A 16043-nucleotide genomic window follows, 5' to 3' on the forward strand; every position below is an offset into this window, starting at 1 on the left:
GCTTGCCCATGTTTTAAGATCTTCAGGAGAGGCCTTTCTCTTAGTCCCACTACCATCACAGGCACACTTGGTGGGACTAAGAGAAAGGGCCTTCTCAATGGCCACTCCAGTGCTCTTTAAACTCTCTTCCCAAGGAAACTAGACTGGGGGCGTTACTAGACGAGGCTCTAGCGCGCGTTACCTTCCGCAGCCACGTCGAGGCTTCCAGATGACGTTCACGAGGATCCGCCGTTATCCCGCGGTGAAGCCTCTTTCTCCCGACTTTAAAAAAGTGAGTTGTAGTGCGCCTTTTCCTGCTGTCCCGCGGTAATTCGGAGTACGTGTGGGAGGATGTGAGGTCACTGCGGTCGGCACTGGTCAGGAAAAGGCGTGCTAAGGGGGAGTGGTCAGCGGCTTCGGTCAAGCCGCCTCCGCCATTTGCGCGCAGTCCGCCAGCTGGGGCAGCGCGGCGGAGCGGCTTTTTTTTTTTATTTCCCCAGTGACAGTTTGCGCAGGAACGGAGGACCGCAAAAGTGGCTGGTGACTCCTTGCGGTGGGCAGCTACCGTGGCCGCATAATGGCGGTGCTGTACGCTGCCTGTTAGTGTGGGTACCAGGCTGGCAGAGGGCAGAGCTGTTTGTGGGCTGCTGCCATGGCTACGGCCAGATGTGGGTTGGCTCCTTGGGATGGGGCACAGGGCACAGAGGCGGTCATCGCCGCCGACACCTCAGAGGCATGATGGGAGATGTAGGCACAGAGTGGCCATGCAGAGTGCCCATGCAGATGTAGGGTCAGGAAAAGGCGTGCTTAGGGGAGTGGCCAGCGGCTTCGGTCAAGCCGCCTCCACCATTTGCGCGCAGTCCGCCAGCTGGGGCAGCACGGCGGAGCGGCTATTTTATTCCCATAACTACATTTCGCGCAGGACCGGAGGACCGGAAAAGTGGCTGGTGAGCTACTGTGGGTGTGGGTGGGCAGCCAGCTGGAGGGAACCGGCTGCCAGAGGGCAGCAAGCGAGGGTGGGCGGTCATCTTCCAGCGGCCACCCGGCAGCAGGTGAGGGAAGCCCCTTTAAAATGGTTCACTGCACTCCCCTGCCCTTCCGATGCGGAAAGTAACGAGCCCCGTTCTCTCTGCTTAGCCCCTGAATAGGTATCAGGCATGGGGCCAAAAGGGCGGGGCGTGACATGGAGACACCATGAGATCCTAGATGTGCTGGACATTTGGGGAGAAGAAAGGATTCAGCAGCAGCTGAGGGCTAGCCACCGCAACTTTAATGTGTTTGAAGAAGTGGCACGGGAGATGGCCAGGAGAGGCCATAACCGAACCGCCAAAGAGTGTCGCACTAAAACCAAGAGCTTGCGGTCAGAGTACCGGCGTGTAAGGAACCATAATGAGAGGTCAGGCAACAATGCCACCACGTGCCCCTACTATGAGAAATTACATTCCATTCTCCGTGGGGATACCACGACGCGCCCCAAACGCGTGGCAGGCAGTCTGACAATTACTCGGACACAGTCCACACGTGTAACTTCCCGAGCCACTCAGCCACCACCCTCTCTTCCTGTGGGCTCCCAGGACATGTGTGAGGACGCCAGCGAAACCACCTCACTCAGCAGGGATGTGGACGAAGACACATCAGCTGGTGAGTGTGCCCGTCTGCCTCCCCAAGCCCACCCCTACACCTCCCCACCAACTTCGGCAATGGGACTGCAGAGCCACCCCAAAGGCTTGCTGGTAGGGGGCGGGAGGTGGGGGCACCAGCACAGCATCCCATGCCAGTGGGAATCCTCTCTTCTCCACGCAAAATGCCTGGAGGAGGGGGGCCTGGAAGGGCTGCATTTGAGGCCCCTGCATCTCTGGGGAGGGGAAGCTGCCCTTCCCCCTACCTCCAATGCTTTCTCCTACATGCCACCAGATGATGAAGAATCCGGTAATGTAGCTGCAGACTCTGACAGCGAAGCAGGTGAAGGCACCAGCAGGCAGACTGGACTGAACTGTGAGTATGTGCCCACCATACAGCATCCCCACAACCATGGGCATTGATCCTTGGTAGAGGGTGGACTGGCAAATGGTGAGGTATGAGTGTGACATAGGCCTGACTTTGCCTTGACAGGCCCCCCACAACCCACTGAAGGTGGCTCCAGGGACAGCCCAGATAGAGGACGTGCTCCTGGTGAGTACTCTGCACTCCTCAGGTGTGCATGTGTGCTCCTGCAACCACTCAGACATGCTGGGGACATGGCAGCACTAACACACAGGTGTGTGGCCAGATGTAGGTAGGCAAGGATCTACACGGCACCCTGGCAGGTGCCCTGTGCTGAATGCCCTGAATGGGGGAAGGTGCAGTTAGTGTGGTGGGTGGGTGTGATTGAACTGCCTTCAGTCCATCACACCAACAGGAGGGGAGCAGTGGGGGAAGATCTTGGGAAGGAGCCTGCAATTCCCCAGATGCACCAAGGTCGATGCTGTGGGAGTGGGAGTGGGAGTCAGCATTCCTCAGCCATGGGAACGGCTCTCACAGATAACAGAACAGCAGAAGTCTGGGGCTGGAATGCAATGTTGTGAGTTAGCCACCCACCAGCACCACTGCCAGCTGCTTAGTTGCTAAGGGCAGTTCTAGGCGCACAACCACACCCTTTCGCTGCCAGGCAGGAAGGGGCACTTCACCTGCTGTGCCCTCTTGTGCAATTGGGCGGCTAGATGTGCAGCAGTGTGCTTGCCTAAGGTGGTGGTGTATCTGTATGGCACTGCACACTCCACCTGATCCTCACCTCCCCTGTTCAGTGCTGCCGCATGTGTCTGAATAGCCAACCTTCTCCACACAGATCCAGGGGTGGCAAACCCCAGGGCCACCCTGTCACCTGCCTCTCGCCTTGCAGAGATTCGCAACCGTCGCTCCCAGAGGAGAGGAGGAGATGCTGCTCTGGAGATCATGCGCCAGGCAGCAGCAGACAACGCCCGCATTCTCCAAATCCTTGAGCGTGACTCTGACAACTTCAGCGAATATCTGGACATCGCAAGGCAGCAACTCCAAGTAGATGCTGAAAATGCGGCAGCAATGGTGCGCTGTGTGGATAGGGTAGCCACCTGTCTGGAGGAGCTGGTCGGTGGCATGCGTGGTCTGAGGACTGGCCCCCCTAGGCATAGGGATCGCCCTGTGAGGGCACTGCCTCTTACTGGCCCACAAACTGGTGGAGTGAGAGGCAGGGACCCAGCGGAACACTTACTCCCTGGCCCACTCTGGGAGGAGGCTCCCGAACCCCCACCCCAGAGGGAGGAGACCCCATCCCCACCCCAGAGGGAGGACACCCCATCCCCACCCCAGAGGGAGGACACCCCATCCCCACCCCAGAGGGAGGACACCCCATCCCCACCCCAGGAGCAACCTCTTTGTGCCCCATCCCAGGGGGGGAAAGGCAGGGCAAAAGGCAAGGCAGCCCCACCGGCTGGGGGGCCTGAGACCAGGGCCAAGGCAGCCCCACCGGCTGTGGGGGCTCAGACCAGGGCCAAGGCAGCCCCACCGGCTGTGGGGCCTGAGACCAGGGCCAAGGCAGCCCCACCGGCTGTGGGGCCTGAGACCAGGGCCAAGGCAGCCCCACCGGCTGGGGGGCCTCACGGCAAGGGTAAGGCAGCCCCACCGGCTGGGGGGGCTCAGACCAGGGCCAAGGCAGCCCCACCGGCTGGGGGGGCTCAGACCAGGGCCAAGGCAGCCCCACCGGCTGTGGGGCCTGAGACCAGGGCCAAGGCAGCCCCACCGGCTGGGGGGACTCACGGCAAGGGTAAGGCAGCCCCACCGGCTGTGGGGCCTGAGACCAGGGCCAAGGCAGCCCCAGCAGCGGTGGGGGGGAATGGAAAGGCCAGGAGCAGGCACCTGGAGCCTGCAGCACCTCCCCCTGCAGTGCGTGGGGAACCACACAGCCCACCTGCCAAGCAGCAGCGCAGGGAGTGGCCGAAGCGTAATCCCAAGGAGCGCCAGCCCTACTCCCCATGAAGGGGGGAAGGTAGTATTGAGTGTGGGGTGGAGTGGGGTGGGGTGGCTCACCATTCCTCCTACTCCTGCCAGGGACCCTGGCCAAGCACTGCATAGAAGCGCACACACACCTTTAAGCAAAATATATTAGATTTTTTTTTTTTTATAAACATTAGAAAATTTTTAATTTTTTATAACAACAACAAAGGAAAGCTTTATTTTAATGAAAACCATTATTTTCAAACACAGTAATAAAAAAATAAAAACGCCACAGTCAGGGGCCTTGCTGGTCGTGAGCATCCTGCCTGCAGGATGTCTTTATGGCCCGGACGTCCCGCTCCAGGCGGGTGACCCTCCGTTCCAAGGAGCGCACTGCGAAAGGAAAGATGGTATTAGTGATGTATGCTGCAGCACCCCCCCATGAGCACACCAAACACTAGAGTCACTACTTACTTGTTCTGCGCACCGCCCCCTCTAAGCGGCTGAAGGACCGCATGAGATCTGGCGTCACAGCCACAGCAGCTCCATCACCTGTCACAGAAAAGAAGGGGTGTTGAGGAGGTGAGGGATGGGAGTGGGGAGTGCACAACCAGAACTGTAGTGAGGGAGTGGGTGGGCAGGTGGAATGGTGCACAACCTGGCAGGGAGGAGGCCACATACGTGTTCATTTGGATGCCACTAGACTGATGTGCACCACTCCCTCTCCAATGAATGCAGCCTCTTCCCCAAGCCCCCAAACAGAAGGTGCGTGGAACCAGCACCAACCCCTGCTTGTGGTAGGGCTGTGGACTTACCAGGTGGTGCGGTGGGTGGGCTGCAGGGAGGTTGCTCTGGGGGGGCCGCCTCAGGAGGGGGGCCTCCCTCCCCACTGCCCTCCTCTGCTGGGTGCTGCTCCTCCTCAGCTGCAACAGGCTCCTCCTGGCACACAGCCCGGAGGCGGGCACGTTGAAGCCCTGTGAAGGTAATAGGCAGGTATGCATCAGTTAGTGGGCCAGGACATTCATTGCGCAATGAGATGCCACATTGGAACCCACATTACATGGGCATGGTAAGCAGTTCTAGGGGCCACTGCCTACATGGAACCAGGATGGGGGATGGGCTTTGCACCTGGCTGCCAACATGCATTATACATGGGCTGGGATGGAGAAATGACAAGTTGGCCAAGGCACTGGCATGAGGCTGAGTGCAACCACCACACAGAGGGGCAGGCAATGATTATAGCAGGTGGTGCAGGGCAGCTTCAGCATGGCTGCAGTGTTGGGGGATGGGGCACAGTGATACAAAGGGTACTTACTTGTTGGGCGGCGCTCCTCCCACGAGGGTCGCCCAGCCCGATCCCACAACTCGTGCAGGAGGGTGTAGAAGGGGGGCTGGGCTCTCCTAGGAGGGCTACCCCGGTAGCACTCCAGAGCCTCAAAGAAGGCCGCCTTTAGGCCTTTAAACTTGCTCCTGCACTGCTCAGCAGTGCGGGAGTAGCCCGCGATGGAGAGGCTCCTTGCAGCCCTCCTGAAAATATCAATAGTCTGGAGGCTGGAGCTCCTCATGAGGCGCTCCGACCTTCCAGACTGCAGGAGGAGCTCAAGGAGCATCTCCATCTCGGGCTCCTGCCAGTAGGCGACCCTCCGAGGCTCCATCTTGACCGGGGTAGGCCTGACGTACGCGCCCCCTGTTGACGTTTTTCGGAACTGCGTACATGCGCAAAGAAGCGGCCGATGCCAATAAGCACGGTTTGCCCTTCGGAGACATACGCTCCCCCTGTTGACGTTTTCCGAGATTGCGGACGTCCGCAAATAAGCGGACGATGGTGATAAGCACGGTTTGCCCTTCGGGCTACATTTAGGATGATTTCACGTTGCGCAGTTTGACTGGAGTTTATTATTATTACTAATTTATATAGCACCATCACTGTAGATGGTGCTGTACAGAGTAAACAGTAAATAACATGCATGTGGGCGTACATAGCATATATATTATTGCATACATGTGGGCGTACATAGCATATATATTATTGCATACATGTGGGCGTACATAGCCTAGAGTTGATTGCACACAAGTGGGCATACGGCTGTTACTCTGGGGTAAAGGACTGGAAGGACTGCACAGGGGAAGAAGCACAGTCCAATTTTATGAGGCAGGCTGTCAGCGGCGGTTAGCCCACAGGAACTCTCTGACAGCATCCCGCACCTTGTGCCCTTCCCGGGTGTGGCGATTGGCCTCATTGACGTAGGGCTCGCCCAGAGTAGCCAGCTCAACAGAATTGTGCTCCGCCGCCTCCACGAGCATGGCGTGCCCCTTGGTTTCGCAGATGTTGTGCAGGATGACGCAAGCACTGATGACCGAAGGGATGTTTTCTTCGGCCAGCTCCAGGCGCACGCCTATGCTCCGCCACCTCCCCTTGAGGCGGCCGAACGCCTGCTCCACCACAAGGCGTGCTCGCCTAAGACAGCGGTTGAAGTGGGCTTGCTGTGGAGTGAGTGCCCCACCATAGGGTTTCATCAACCACTCACGCAAAGGGTACGCGCCATCCGCAATAATGAGGGGTGGAATCTGCTGGCCGTGCAATCTGATTGTTGGATGGGTAGGCACGAAGACACCTGCATCCATCGTCTCACAGAGGCCTGAGTTGGCAAAGACATAGGCATCATGGTTCTTGCCGCTCCATCCTATTTCCACATTGATGAACCGCCCCTTGTGGTCGCAGGTCCCCTGCAGAATCATGGAGTACTCATCCTTCCTGTTTATGTATTCTGAGGCTTGGTGTATCGGAGATTGGAGAGGAATATGGCTGCCATCCACCGCGCCCACACAATGAGGGAACCCCAGCTCCCCAAAACCATGCATGATCTGTGGGGCAGAAAACACAAAGGGCATATTAGTGACAGCGCCATTGTTCCGAAGTTGCGGACCTCCGCAAAAGTGAGTGCCTGTTCCCAGCGCATTCCCCCACCCCATCCCCCATCCCCCACTCACCTCTGCCACGTTCCCAATCTTGACTGTACGAGATAGGAGGGTCACTTCCATGGCAAAGCACACCTCCAGGACTATTTGTGCCGCCGTAGAGCAGCCTACCCCGAACTGCTCTGCTGTGGTCCTGTAGACGCAAGGGGTAGCCAGCCTCCATAGGGTGATGGCTAGGCGTTTCTCCACTGGGATAGGTCTACGCATGACAGTCAACCTCCTGTCCAGATGCGGCCGCAACTCCTCCACGATTTCAAAAAAGGTGCCCCTGCTCATGCGGAAATGGCTCAGCCATTGCTCATCGTCCCACTCCTTCAGGACAAAGTTCTCCCAGCAGTCCTTGCTCCTCGGCCGGACCCAGAAGCGGCGGCGTGTCTCGCGGACGTAGTCGCCATACGCGGCCAGCATGGCTAGCCTCGTTCGGCAGAGGGCGGCCCGCAGCTTGCTGCGGCGGAGTAGCCACCTCCCCAGTTGTTCCCGCAACTGCCGCCGCCTGGCAGCCACCTGTGCACGGAGGCGCTGATACTCCGACAGAAGCAAGATCAGCATGGCTATGGCCGCGCAAAGATCGTCACGGTCCTCGTCAGGGAGCATAGTTGCCCTCTCTTGGCTATCGTTTCCCGCACAGACGCGCACACACAGCCACCTCTGCTGCCCTGATATGCTGCATCCGGACAATGCGCTTCCGCTGGCGCAGCTGTTTCTGCCAGATGTGGGTTGGCTCCTTGGGATGGGGCACAGGGCACAGAGGCGGTCATCGCCGCCGACACCTCAGAGGCATGATGGGAGATGTAGGCACAGAGTGGCCATGCAGACGATTGACCTCGGGTCATATGACACCCGCCACGACCCCCATCAGGAAGTGAGCGCATCAATGTTGACCCTCAACAGCACCAGCAGCACTTCAGCTGGCACTGGCACTGCCGCCGCTGCCGCCGCCAGGGCCGGCGGCGGCATCGCTGACGGCTGCGCAAGTTTGCGGTCTTTCGGACGTGCGCAAACCGTGCAGCGAGCGAAAAAAAAAACCGCGGCAATCAGGCCGGTGTGGCTGCGCAACCGTTCTCGCGGCGGCAGCAGCACAACCGGCGCAAACTTCCGCCATAAATCGAAGGCAGGTGTGGATCATGAGGCGTCACGGCTGAACGGGAAAAGCCGCTTTCACCGCTCCTCAACGACGGAACACCCGGTAGGTCTAGCAACGCCCTGGGTCAGGATCTACACTGCTGCTTTAAAACAGTTTATAACAGTAGTGACAACTGTTGGGGCCCAGGACACATACCATATGCGGTTTTCAAAACGTTTTCAAAGTGTCATACCTAGCTTAGTGTAGATCTGGCCACTTGATTTGCTTTCAAAGGCAGGCAAAAGCTTTCTTATTCTGGCAGGCCTTTGGCAAATATTCTTGAACTCCGTCTATTCCTAGGACTTTTAAAATTGTCATGTATTTTAAATGTTGAAATGTTTTAATATTGGAATGTAGTTAATATACTTTTAACTTTTGTATATTTCTATTTGTAAGTTTTAATTGTATATGTTTTAATTTTGAAATGCTGCCTTGAGGCCCAGCACTGGGCAAAAGACTGGATGATGATGATGATGATGATGATAATAATAATAATAATAATAATAATAATAATAATAATTCATTAAACAAAAACCCTACGTTTTACAAAACAAGGCTAAGGCTCTACTGTTTTCAACCAAGCTCCCAAAAGCAGGAAAATTGGGAGTTAAGGCTCACAAGCCTTAATGCCACATCCTCCCTAAGGAGGCAAAAATTGCAAGTGAAATTCTCATTCGCCCAAAGGAGATAAACCATGAGGACAGCATGGAGAATAGGATATGCAGAGGTGACTGTGGGGTTGTGGAAAACTGATGACGAACAACTTAGGGCCACCTACTTCTCTTTTTTTGTTTAGAGCAGCACTTCTCCAACCTCGTGCTTTCCAAAGGTGTTGGACTACAACTCCCAACATTGCAAGTCAATTTGTCCCATGGTCAGGAATACTGGGACTTGTAATCTCAAACATCTGGATGGCAGCAGGATGGGGAATGCTGTTCTATATCCTTACCAAATACAGGGGCTGCCCAATACTTTTCTCTCACACACAACTCACACGTAGCAGCACAAATGATAACAAAAGGGACACTTTTTTTGTAGATCTAGAACTAGAGCATGTGCCAGGCAGTTTCAACTTTTGGTCAATATCCTGCCCAGACACAAGGCACTCAGCACACCTAAGTGGGAGTGAGCCCCATTGAAGACAGTGGGACTTGCTTATGAGCAGACATCTGTGTGCATGCAACACACATTGAAATTCACTCTTAATCACAACTGTTAAAGCTGCAGGTCTAGCTATACTCCTGACTCTTATAGACCACTTTCATACTGCTTTCGTAGTGCAACATCCTGCTTGGTGTTGATTTGGCCTAACTCTGTATTGAACTCCATATTAGTAGGTTAAGGTGTTTTGATAAATTTTTGGTATCTAGCAATCAATAATCTGTTGCTGTTTTTGATGTTGTTTGTCTCTCAACTAGCTCCACCCATTTCTTCAACGCATTTCGTTTAACAACTCTGTTGGAGAAAAAGTATCTTTGGATGATAACAGGGAGATGCGAGGTGGATTTGATATAATGAACTTGGTTACATTTCCAAATGACTCCTTCCTTAAAGTGAAAGTTGGATGGGTGGGTCCCAATGCTCTTGAAGGAAAAGAATTCATCATTAATGAGGACAGGATTGTTTGGCACAGGGGCTATAATCAGGTGTGGATTTTGTGGTACTGAATATTCTTGGTGGGCACATCGTTATAAGTCAGAAATCAGAAATATTCATGACAAGATTCATCCATCACGGGTGACAAGGCTAATATTCTCAATAAATAAATATTCTAAATAAGTCTATGCAATGATTTCAAAGCCATTGCAACATTAATAACCCAAATATGCAAATTCTTTGTAATTGTGTTGTTGTTGTTGTGTTGAAGGCCTGTGATAATAGTAGCTGCTAGGTAACCATGTTTGAAGGGGGAAGAGGGGCAGGATTACTTTTAATATCTTAGACTGGCCTCAGTTTGGAAAATTCTATATGAATTTTTTGGGAAATATCAGGGATCTAGCTAGGTGGAAAAGAGCAGTTGGAAAATGACATATTACAGCCAAAGTTCCATTGCGTTTCAATCTAAAGCTTTTAAAACTTGATGTTGTGCAGACTTCTACTGTTACTTTCTACTGTTAGTTTTACCCTACCCTGTACCTGTTTGCATTCTCTTCCCCTCCTTATTGTTTCACTATGATTTTATTAGATTGTAAGCCTATGCGGCAGGGTCTTGCTATTTACTGTTTTACTCTGTACAGCACCATGTACATTGATGGTGCTATATAAATAAATAAATAAATAAATAAATAAATAATAATAATAATAATAATAATAATAATAATAATAATAATAAATGGCCTTAGCTAGACCTAAGGATTATCCCAGGCAAATGGAGGGGTCGTCCCTGCCTGCTCCCTGGATCCCCTGTGTGTCATTTGGAGGCACAGGGATGTTCCTGAGACAATCCCAGGATATAGGCCTGGTCTAGCCATGGCCTTTATTAAGGGGGAATCACATCACTTACCCTGGACTTTATGCTTCCTCATTCATTTGTGCAGTTTTTATGGGCCTCATTACATGGGTGGAGCAATGACATGGTTTGAATTGCATACTTCCCTCCTTCACTTCCATTGAGACAGCACCATCTGTCTCACCATCTGTCTCACTTCCATTGAGACCGACACTTCCATTGAGACAGCACCTCCTTCACTTCCATTGAGACAGCACCATCTGGTGATAGACGTTTCCACTTTTTCCCAGATATTACCAGTGAGATATTACCAGTTGTTTAATAGTGAGTTTTCCAGGGGAAAGCATGGAACATCTCCAGGTCATAGATGTTATGTAATGGACCTGAAAACATGCATGAGTGGCCAATTACAAGCATGCTCATTCAGTTATGTCACAGAAGGTTGTTGATTGATGTGAGATACATAGGCCTGGTCCATACGAAACACAGGGCTTCGTGGTTAGCTTAACCATGTTCCACTGCAGTTAATGCTAACCCCGTCCCCAATCTGCTTGCCCTGGCCCTGTTCTTCTTTTTCCCCATCTGCCACATCTGATGCCCCCCTGCCCGCTAGCCCGCCCACTCGCCATGCCCGCCTGATCACCCGCCCATCCGATCACCCGCCCGCCATGTCTGATGCCCCCTCTGCCCCCCATCTGTGATCTCCCCACCCTGGCTCCGCTCTTCCCCCTATCTCTCCCGCTGGGTCCACTCTTTCCTCCCTGGCCCCATCTCCCCTGCACGATTTTACACACACACACCCCAGCCCGTTGGGCACAGCACTCCTATGGAGCGCTGTGCCTAGTGCACAGCTTCTCACAGCTACTCGCGAGAAAGCGAGTAGCCGGGAAAAGCCATGGAACCAGCTACACCTTCCGCAGCCCCGTGCTGAGCCCAGGGCTGCGGAAAAACAGGGCCACAAGTGGATCCGGTTATCCCGGGTCAAGGGAGAGTTTAGACTGGCCTGACACCGGGATGCCCTGTGTGTCATCTCCATGCACAGCAGAGAGCCCGGGCCTCGCACCGGGCTAAACCCTCGTCTAGCAATGGCCTTGGCTTAGGTAAAACGTTTGTCAGACCACACCGTTAATCAAGGTAAAGCATTCTGTTAAACATTTTTTGGTTAAGCAGCGGGGTTTAGTGTGTTGTCTGAATGGTGACACTGACTAGGAAAAATGTGAAGAGAAAATGTACCTGAGGCCTGAATGTTAAGCTACTTCTTCTCAATAGGATAGCTTCATGTGAACCCTGGCATCTGGAAATTGGCAGGAGCTGGTGAGAAAATCAATAACAGGACTCAGGGAACGTTGCCCATATTTATTTATTATTTATTTATCATATTTATACCCCGCTCCTCAGCCAAAAAAGGCTCTCGGAGTGGCTTACACTTAGCAAGAAAGACATCCCTTCTATGACCCCCCATATATATGTAAATGTGTAGCATGGTGAACAGTTCTATCCTGGAAAGTGTTGAAGTGCAGATGCAAATAACATCAATCTCCATAGCCTCTCTCCTTCCTCTCTGACTATCCACAGACACAATCAAATCCTCACCACTACTTAATTTCCCAACCACTCTATTCCACCTAGCTAGAATTCCCAGCCAATCAGAATTAAATTATCTGTTCCATGCCCAATCTAACAATATTCAAAGTGATTGCCTCTAACCCCACCACTGCAAAATGTCATTAAGCAGCTACTACAAAGGTCATTGTCCAAACAAGGCTTCAAGAATATTCACATACAGTGTTGCCTCACAGAGGCCACACAGAGTAAACATTCCATAACATCAAGGGTTGTATACAAGGCATGTCTTCACCCCACTGATTATAAACATGTATGATGCCTTAATTAAGTTTTAGTTGAATTGAGAGAAACCTAAGGGGGGATATTTATAGGCAAAACTGGATTGTGGACCACCATGGGGTCATCCTAGTTTTTGTAAGATGAGACATTTAGCTAAATGGGACATTCCATTTGTTCAGGCACCAGATTTTCCTTAACCAAGTTACAGTCTTCAAAAAAAAAAAAAAATCTTCAATGTCCAGGAAGATTCTGGTTGATGGTTACATTCACTTTGATCTTCACTCTTCCAGGCCAAGTGAGCACAGGATTATTTGTACAGCAGTGATAGATAGATAGATAGATAGATAGATAGATAGATAGATAGATAGAATACTTTGATCCTAATCTCTGTTCATCTTTATATACAGGTCCTGCCAACTTCTGTTTGTACAGATTCCTGCCAGCCTGGATATCGGAAGAGAAAGGTGGAAGGGCAGAAGTTTTGTTGCTATGATTGTATTCCATGTCCAAAAGGGAAGATTTCAAACCAAACCAGTATGTAATGTGATGCACCATATATAGAAGCAACAAATGCCTCAGCTAGACCTAATTATCCCAGGCAAATGGAGGGGTCATCCCTGCCTGCTCCTTGGATCCCCGGTGTGTCATTTGGATGCACAGGGATGATCCCGGGACAATCCCGGCATATAGGCCTGGTCTAGCAATGGCCTAAGATTAATACCCTAATACCATGTTAGATGAGGGAACTCCCGCCATGTGCATGTGCTGTAACCAATTTGATAAAGAAACATTGTTTTGTATCATCTTGACCATTTAAAAGCATTACCAAACCTGATAAGGAATTGTATCTCAGTAATTATTCAACCTCTGGAACCATATGGGGGTATATAGGACTGAGAAGATCAGAAAAGAAGATTCAAGAGGGAAATTAAATGGAGGGACAGACTTGGGATCATCCCTCTTGTATACCAAATAATCTGTGGACAAGACAAACTCCAAATCTGAAACAATGAAATTGTTGTCTGCAGAAGAACTGACAAAATCATTCTTGTTACTTGTGGAAATGCATTCTGGTTCAAATATAACTCAACTTTGAGATGACTCCTCTTTCTTTTTTTAGACACTGATGACTGTTCTGAATGCTCAAAAGATCTGTACCCAAATAAGGAGCGAAATGAATGCATCCCAAAAGTCATCAGCTTTCTGTCCTATGAAGACCCCTTAGGGAAAAATTTAGCTTCTGTTGCTGTTTCTTTTTCCTTGATCACAGTCTTGGTGCTGCAAACCTTTATTAAGCACAGAGATACCCCAATAGTCAAAGCCAACAATCGGGGCCTCACCTACACTCTCCTCATCTCTCTCCTGCTCTGCTTCCTCTCTTCCTTCCTATTCATTGGCCAACCTGGGAAACTGAACTGCTTTCTCCAACAACCAGCGTTCGGTTTGATCTTCTCCGTAGCTGTTTCTAGTGTGTTGGCCAAAACCATTACTGTAGTTGTAGCTTTCATGGCCACTAAGCCAGGTTCTAATATGAGAAAGTGGGTGGGAAAAAGACTGGCCACCTCCATTGCGCTATCTTGCTCCCTCATTCAAGTTGGCATTTGTGTTGCATGGCTCACAACCTCTCCCCCATTCCCAGATTTAGACATGCATTCAGTCCCTGAAGAAATCACTGTGCAATGTAATGGAGGTTCTGCCATCATGTTTTATCTTGTCCTAGGCTACATGGCACTTCTGTCCATCATCAGCTTCTCTGTGGCTTTCTTAGCCAGGAATTTGCCAGATACCTTTAATGAATCCAAGTTTATCATCTTCAGTATGCTGATGTTCTGCAGTGTTTGGTTGACTTTTGTTCCAGCCTACCTGAGCACCAAGGGGAAATATATGGTAGCAGTGGAGATCTTCTCCATCTTAGCTTCCAGTGCTGGGTTGTTAGGCTGTATCTTTTTCCCAAAATATTACATTCTTCTCTTCAAGCCTGAGATGAACAACAGGGAGAAGATAATGGGGAGGAAGAATTGAGAGCATTAATCATTGCAGTTCAATGTATTTCTTCTGTGGTGTCTGATGCTTTGAGGCAGTGGGACTAACTGAGACATCAGCTATCCCAGTCCAACTCATCTTGCAGTACTCACATGTTGTGGTTAAGCAGCATGGTTTAGCGTGTTGTCTCAGTGGGGGCATTATTTCCTTCTTGCCTGTCCTAATATTGTCCTCCAGAAGTCTAAGAATTCCAATTATTCCTTCTCCTTACATAATTATACAGCCCTCACATGCCAAATCTCAACCACTTTATCACTTCAACTCTTCATATTCATATTAGATTCTGCATCTGTAATACTTATACATTCAAGTCTCTTGCATAACTGTACAGCTGTATTGGAGTTCCTGTATAAATTGCAGTGACCCTGCTATACACAGTGATGGAAATTCTAGTATAGGATTACCGCCACTCATTATATGATTTTTTTTAAAGACTTTGACTTCTTTATAGCAGGGATGTTGTTGCTCAATGGAGACTCCAGTAATCCTTCTTCAGTAAAATCTTAAATAAAAGGAAAATTCACAATAGATTGTGGAAAAGCAGAAAGTATCACTTTACAGAGCATGACCCCATCTTTCAGGGCTGCCAATGATGACAGACAGACAGACAGACAGACACACAAACACACACGCACACACGCACACACGCACACAGGTTAATCCGCTTTGGGCATTTATGGAGGGAGCTTTTGTCCTTTACTTTTCTGATGCAGAGCCCTACTGTACTGGTAAAAGTTCCTACTCCAGCCTTCTTCAACCTCATGCCCTTCAGATCTATTGGGCAGCCCTCCTCCCCCTGCACTGGAAGCCCAGCCAGAGAGAGATGGGGGAGGGAGGGGGGATCTACACTAATGCTTTTAAAGCGCTTTAAAACGCTTTAAAGGGCTTTAAAAATGTTTTGAAACCTGTATATGCAGTGTGTCCTGGGCCCCAACAGTTGTCAAAACTGTTATAAAGTGCTTTAAAGCAGTGGTGTAGATCCCCCCAGGGAGAGAGAAAAACATAATATTTGAAATTTCTGGTATCTGAATTTCCTCTGATTGGATAAACTGGTTTGTGTAAATTGGCAGGGGTGGGAACTTAATTTGGGTGGGTTTCCAGATGACATCTCATTCAGCCCTCCATAGGCTATATGACTTTCCAAAGAGCACAATTAGGAGATGTAATAGCATGAAGTAGAATCCCCATTGTAATGTGTGATGACATCAACTAAATTGTCATATAGAGTATGTAGGAAGTGACAGAACAGCTTTTATTTTGCTCCTATAGGGAAGCCAGAGAACTCTCCCTCTAGGAAGAATAGTGGCAAGATCAGTTGCCAGGGCAGTGAGCCTCCTGAAGTCAAGCATAGGCTGTAGGTGGATGCAGGGGGGGGGGGGTTTGCATCCAGAGAGAAGCTTCAGCATTGGAAAAGTGGGTTGCCTATGTTACTGTAGTTGCTTCTTCTCCTCTATTGGGTATGCGAAGTAGATACAATGCATTGCCTCATAATTGATCCTGAACCATTTCCGTATGAGTCCTATCAATCAGGGCACCGTTGCGGTGATCGGTAATTCCTGAGATACATCAGCCGCCAGTCCTGTGGCCCAGATGGCAGTGATAAGGGTTACCTTTGAGGCCAGCCTTCCTCACCAACTCGGAGTCCCGAGGTGCGGTTGACATGGAAGGCCTCCCTAC

At 50.8% G+C, this 16043-nt stretch overlaps 2 protein-coding genes across 2 annotated transcripts; one reads left to right on the forward strand and one right to left on the reverse strand.

Moving 5' to 3' along the window:
• Positions 1–4228: 4228 nt before the first annotated feature.
• Positions 4229–7747, reverse strand: LOC134406383 (uncharacterized). The gene is made up of 5 exons (XM_063137775.1): positions 6919–7747; positions 6133–6792; positions 4743–4901; positions 4402–4479; positions 4229–4320 (listed from the first exon to the last, which is right to left on the reverse strand). The coding sequence occupies exons 1-4, from the start codon at positions 7498–7500 to the stop codon at positions 4456–4458; spliced, it is 1425 nt and encodes a 474-aa protein (XP_062993845.1). The 5' UTR covers positions 7501–7747; the 3' UTR covers positions 4229–4320; positions 4402–4455.
• Positions 7748–9522: 1775 nt separating this feature from the next.
• On the forward strand, positions 9523–14345 carry LOC134405899 (vomeronasal type-2 receptor 26-like). The gene is made up of 3 exons (XM_063137149.1): positions 9523–9675; positions 12731–12857; positions 13444–14345. The coding sequence occupies exons 1-3, from the start codon at positions 9523–9525 to the stop codon at positions 14343–14345; spliced, it is 1182 nt and encodes a 393-aa protein (XP_062993219.1).
• Positions 14346–16043: the final 1698 nt, after the last annotated feature.

Source organism: Elgaria multicarinata, chromosome 11, assembly GCF_023053635.1.
Source record: "Elgaria multicarinata webbii isolate HBS135686 ecotype San Diego chromosome 11, rElgMul1.1.pri, whole genome shotgun sequence".
NCBI classification, from domain to species: domain Eukaryota; kingdom Metazoa; phylum Chordata; class Lepidosauria; order Squamata; family Anguidae; genus Elgaria; species Elgaria multicarinata.

Bases quoted from the DNA above. Each gene is read 5' to 3' on its own strand.
- LOC134406383 (XM_063137775.1), bottom strand. From the start codon at position 7,500: ATGCTCCCTGACGAGGACCGTGACGATCTTTGCGCGGCCATAGCCATG. The intron at 4,902-6,132 runs GTGCGGGATGCT...TTACCTTCACAG, and splicing joins ACACCCGGGAAGGGCACAAG to GGCTTCAACGTGCCCGCCTC. The intron at 4,480-4,742 runs GTAAGTCCACAG...TTTCTGTGACAG, and splicing joins CCCACCCACCGCACCACCTG to GTGATGGAGCTGCTGTGGCT.
- LOC134405899 (XM_063137149.1), top strand. From the start codon at position 9,523: ATGCGAGGTGGATTTGATATAATGAACTTGGTTACATTTCCAAATGAC. The intron at 9,676-12,730 runs GTGTGGATTTTG...CTTTATATACAG, and splicing joins GGCACAGGGGCTATAATCAG to GTCCTGCCAACTTCTGTTTG. The intron at 12,858-13,443 runs GTATGTAATGTG...TTCTTTTTTTAG, and splicing joins GAAGATTTCAAACCAAACCA to ACACTGATGACTGTTCTGAA.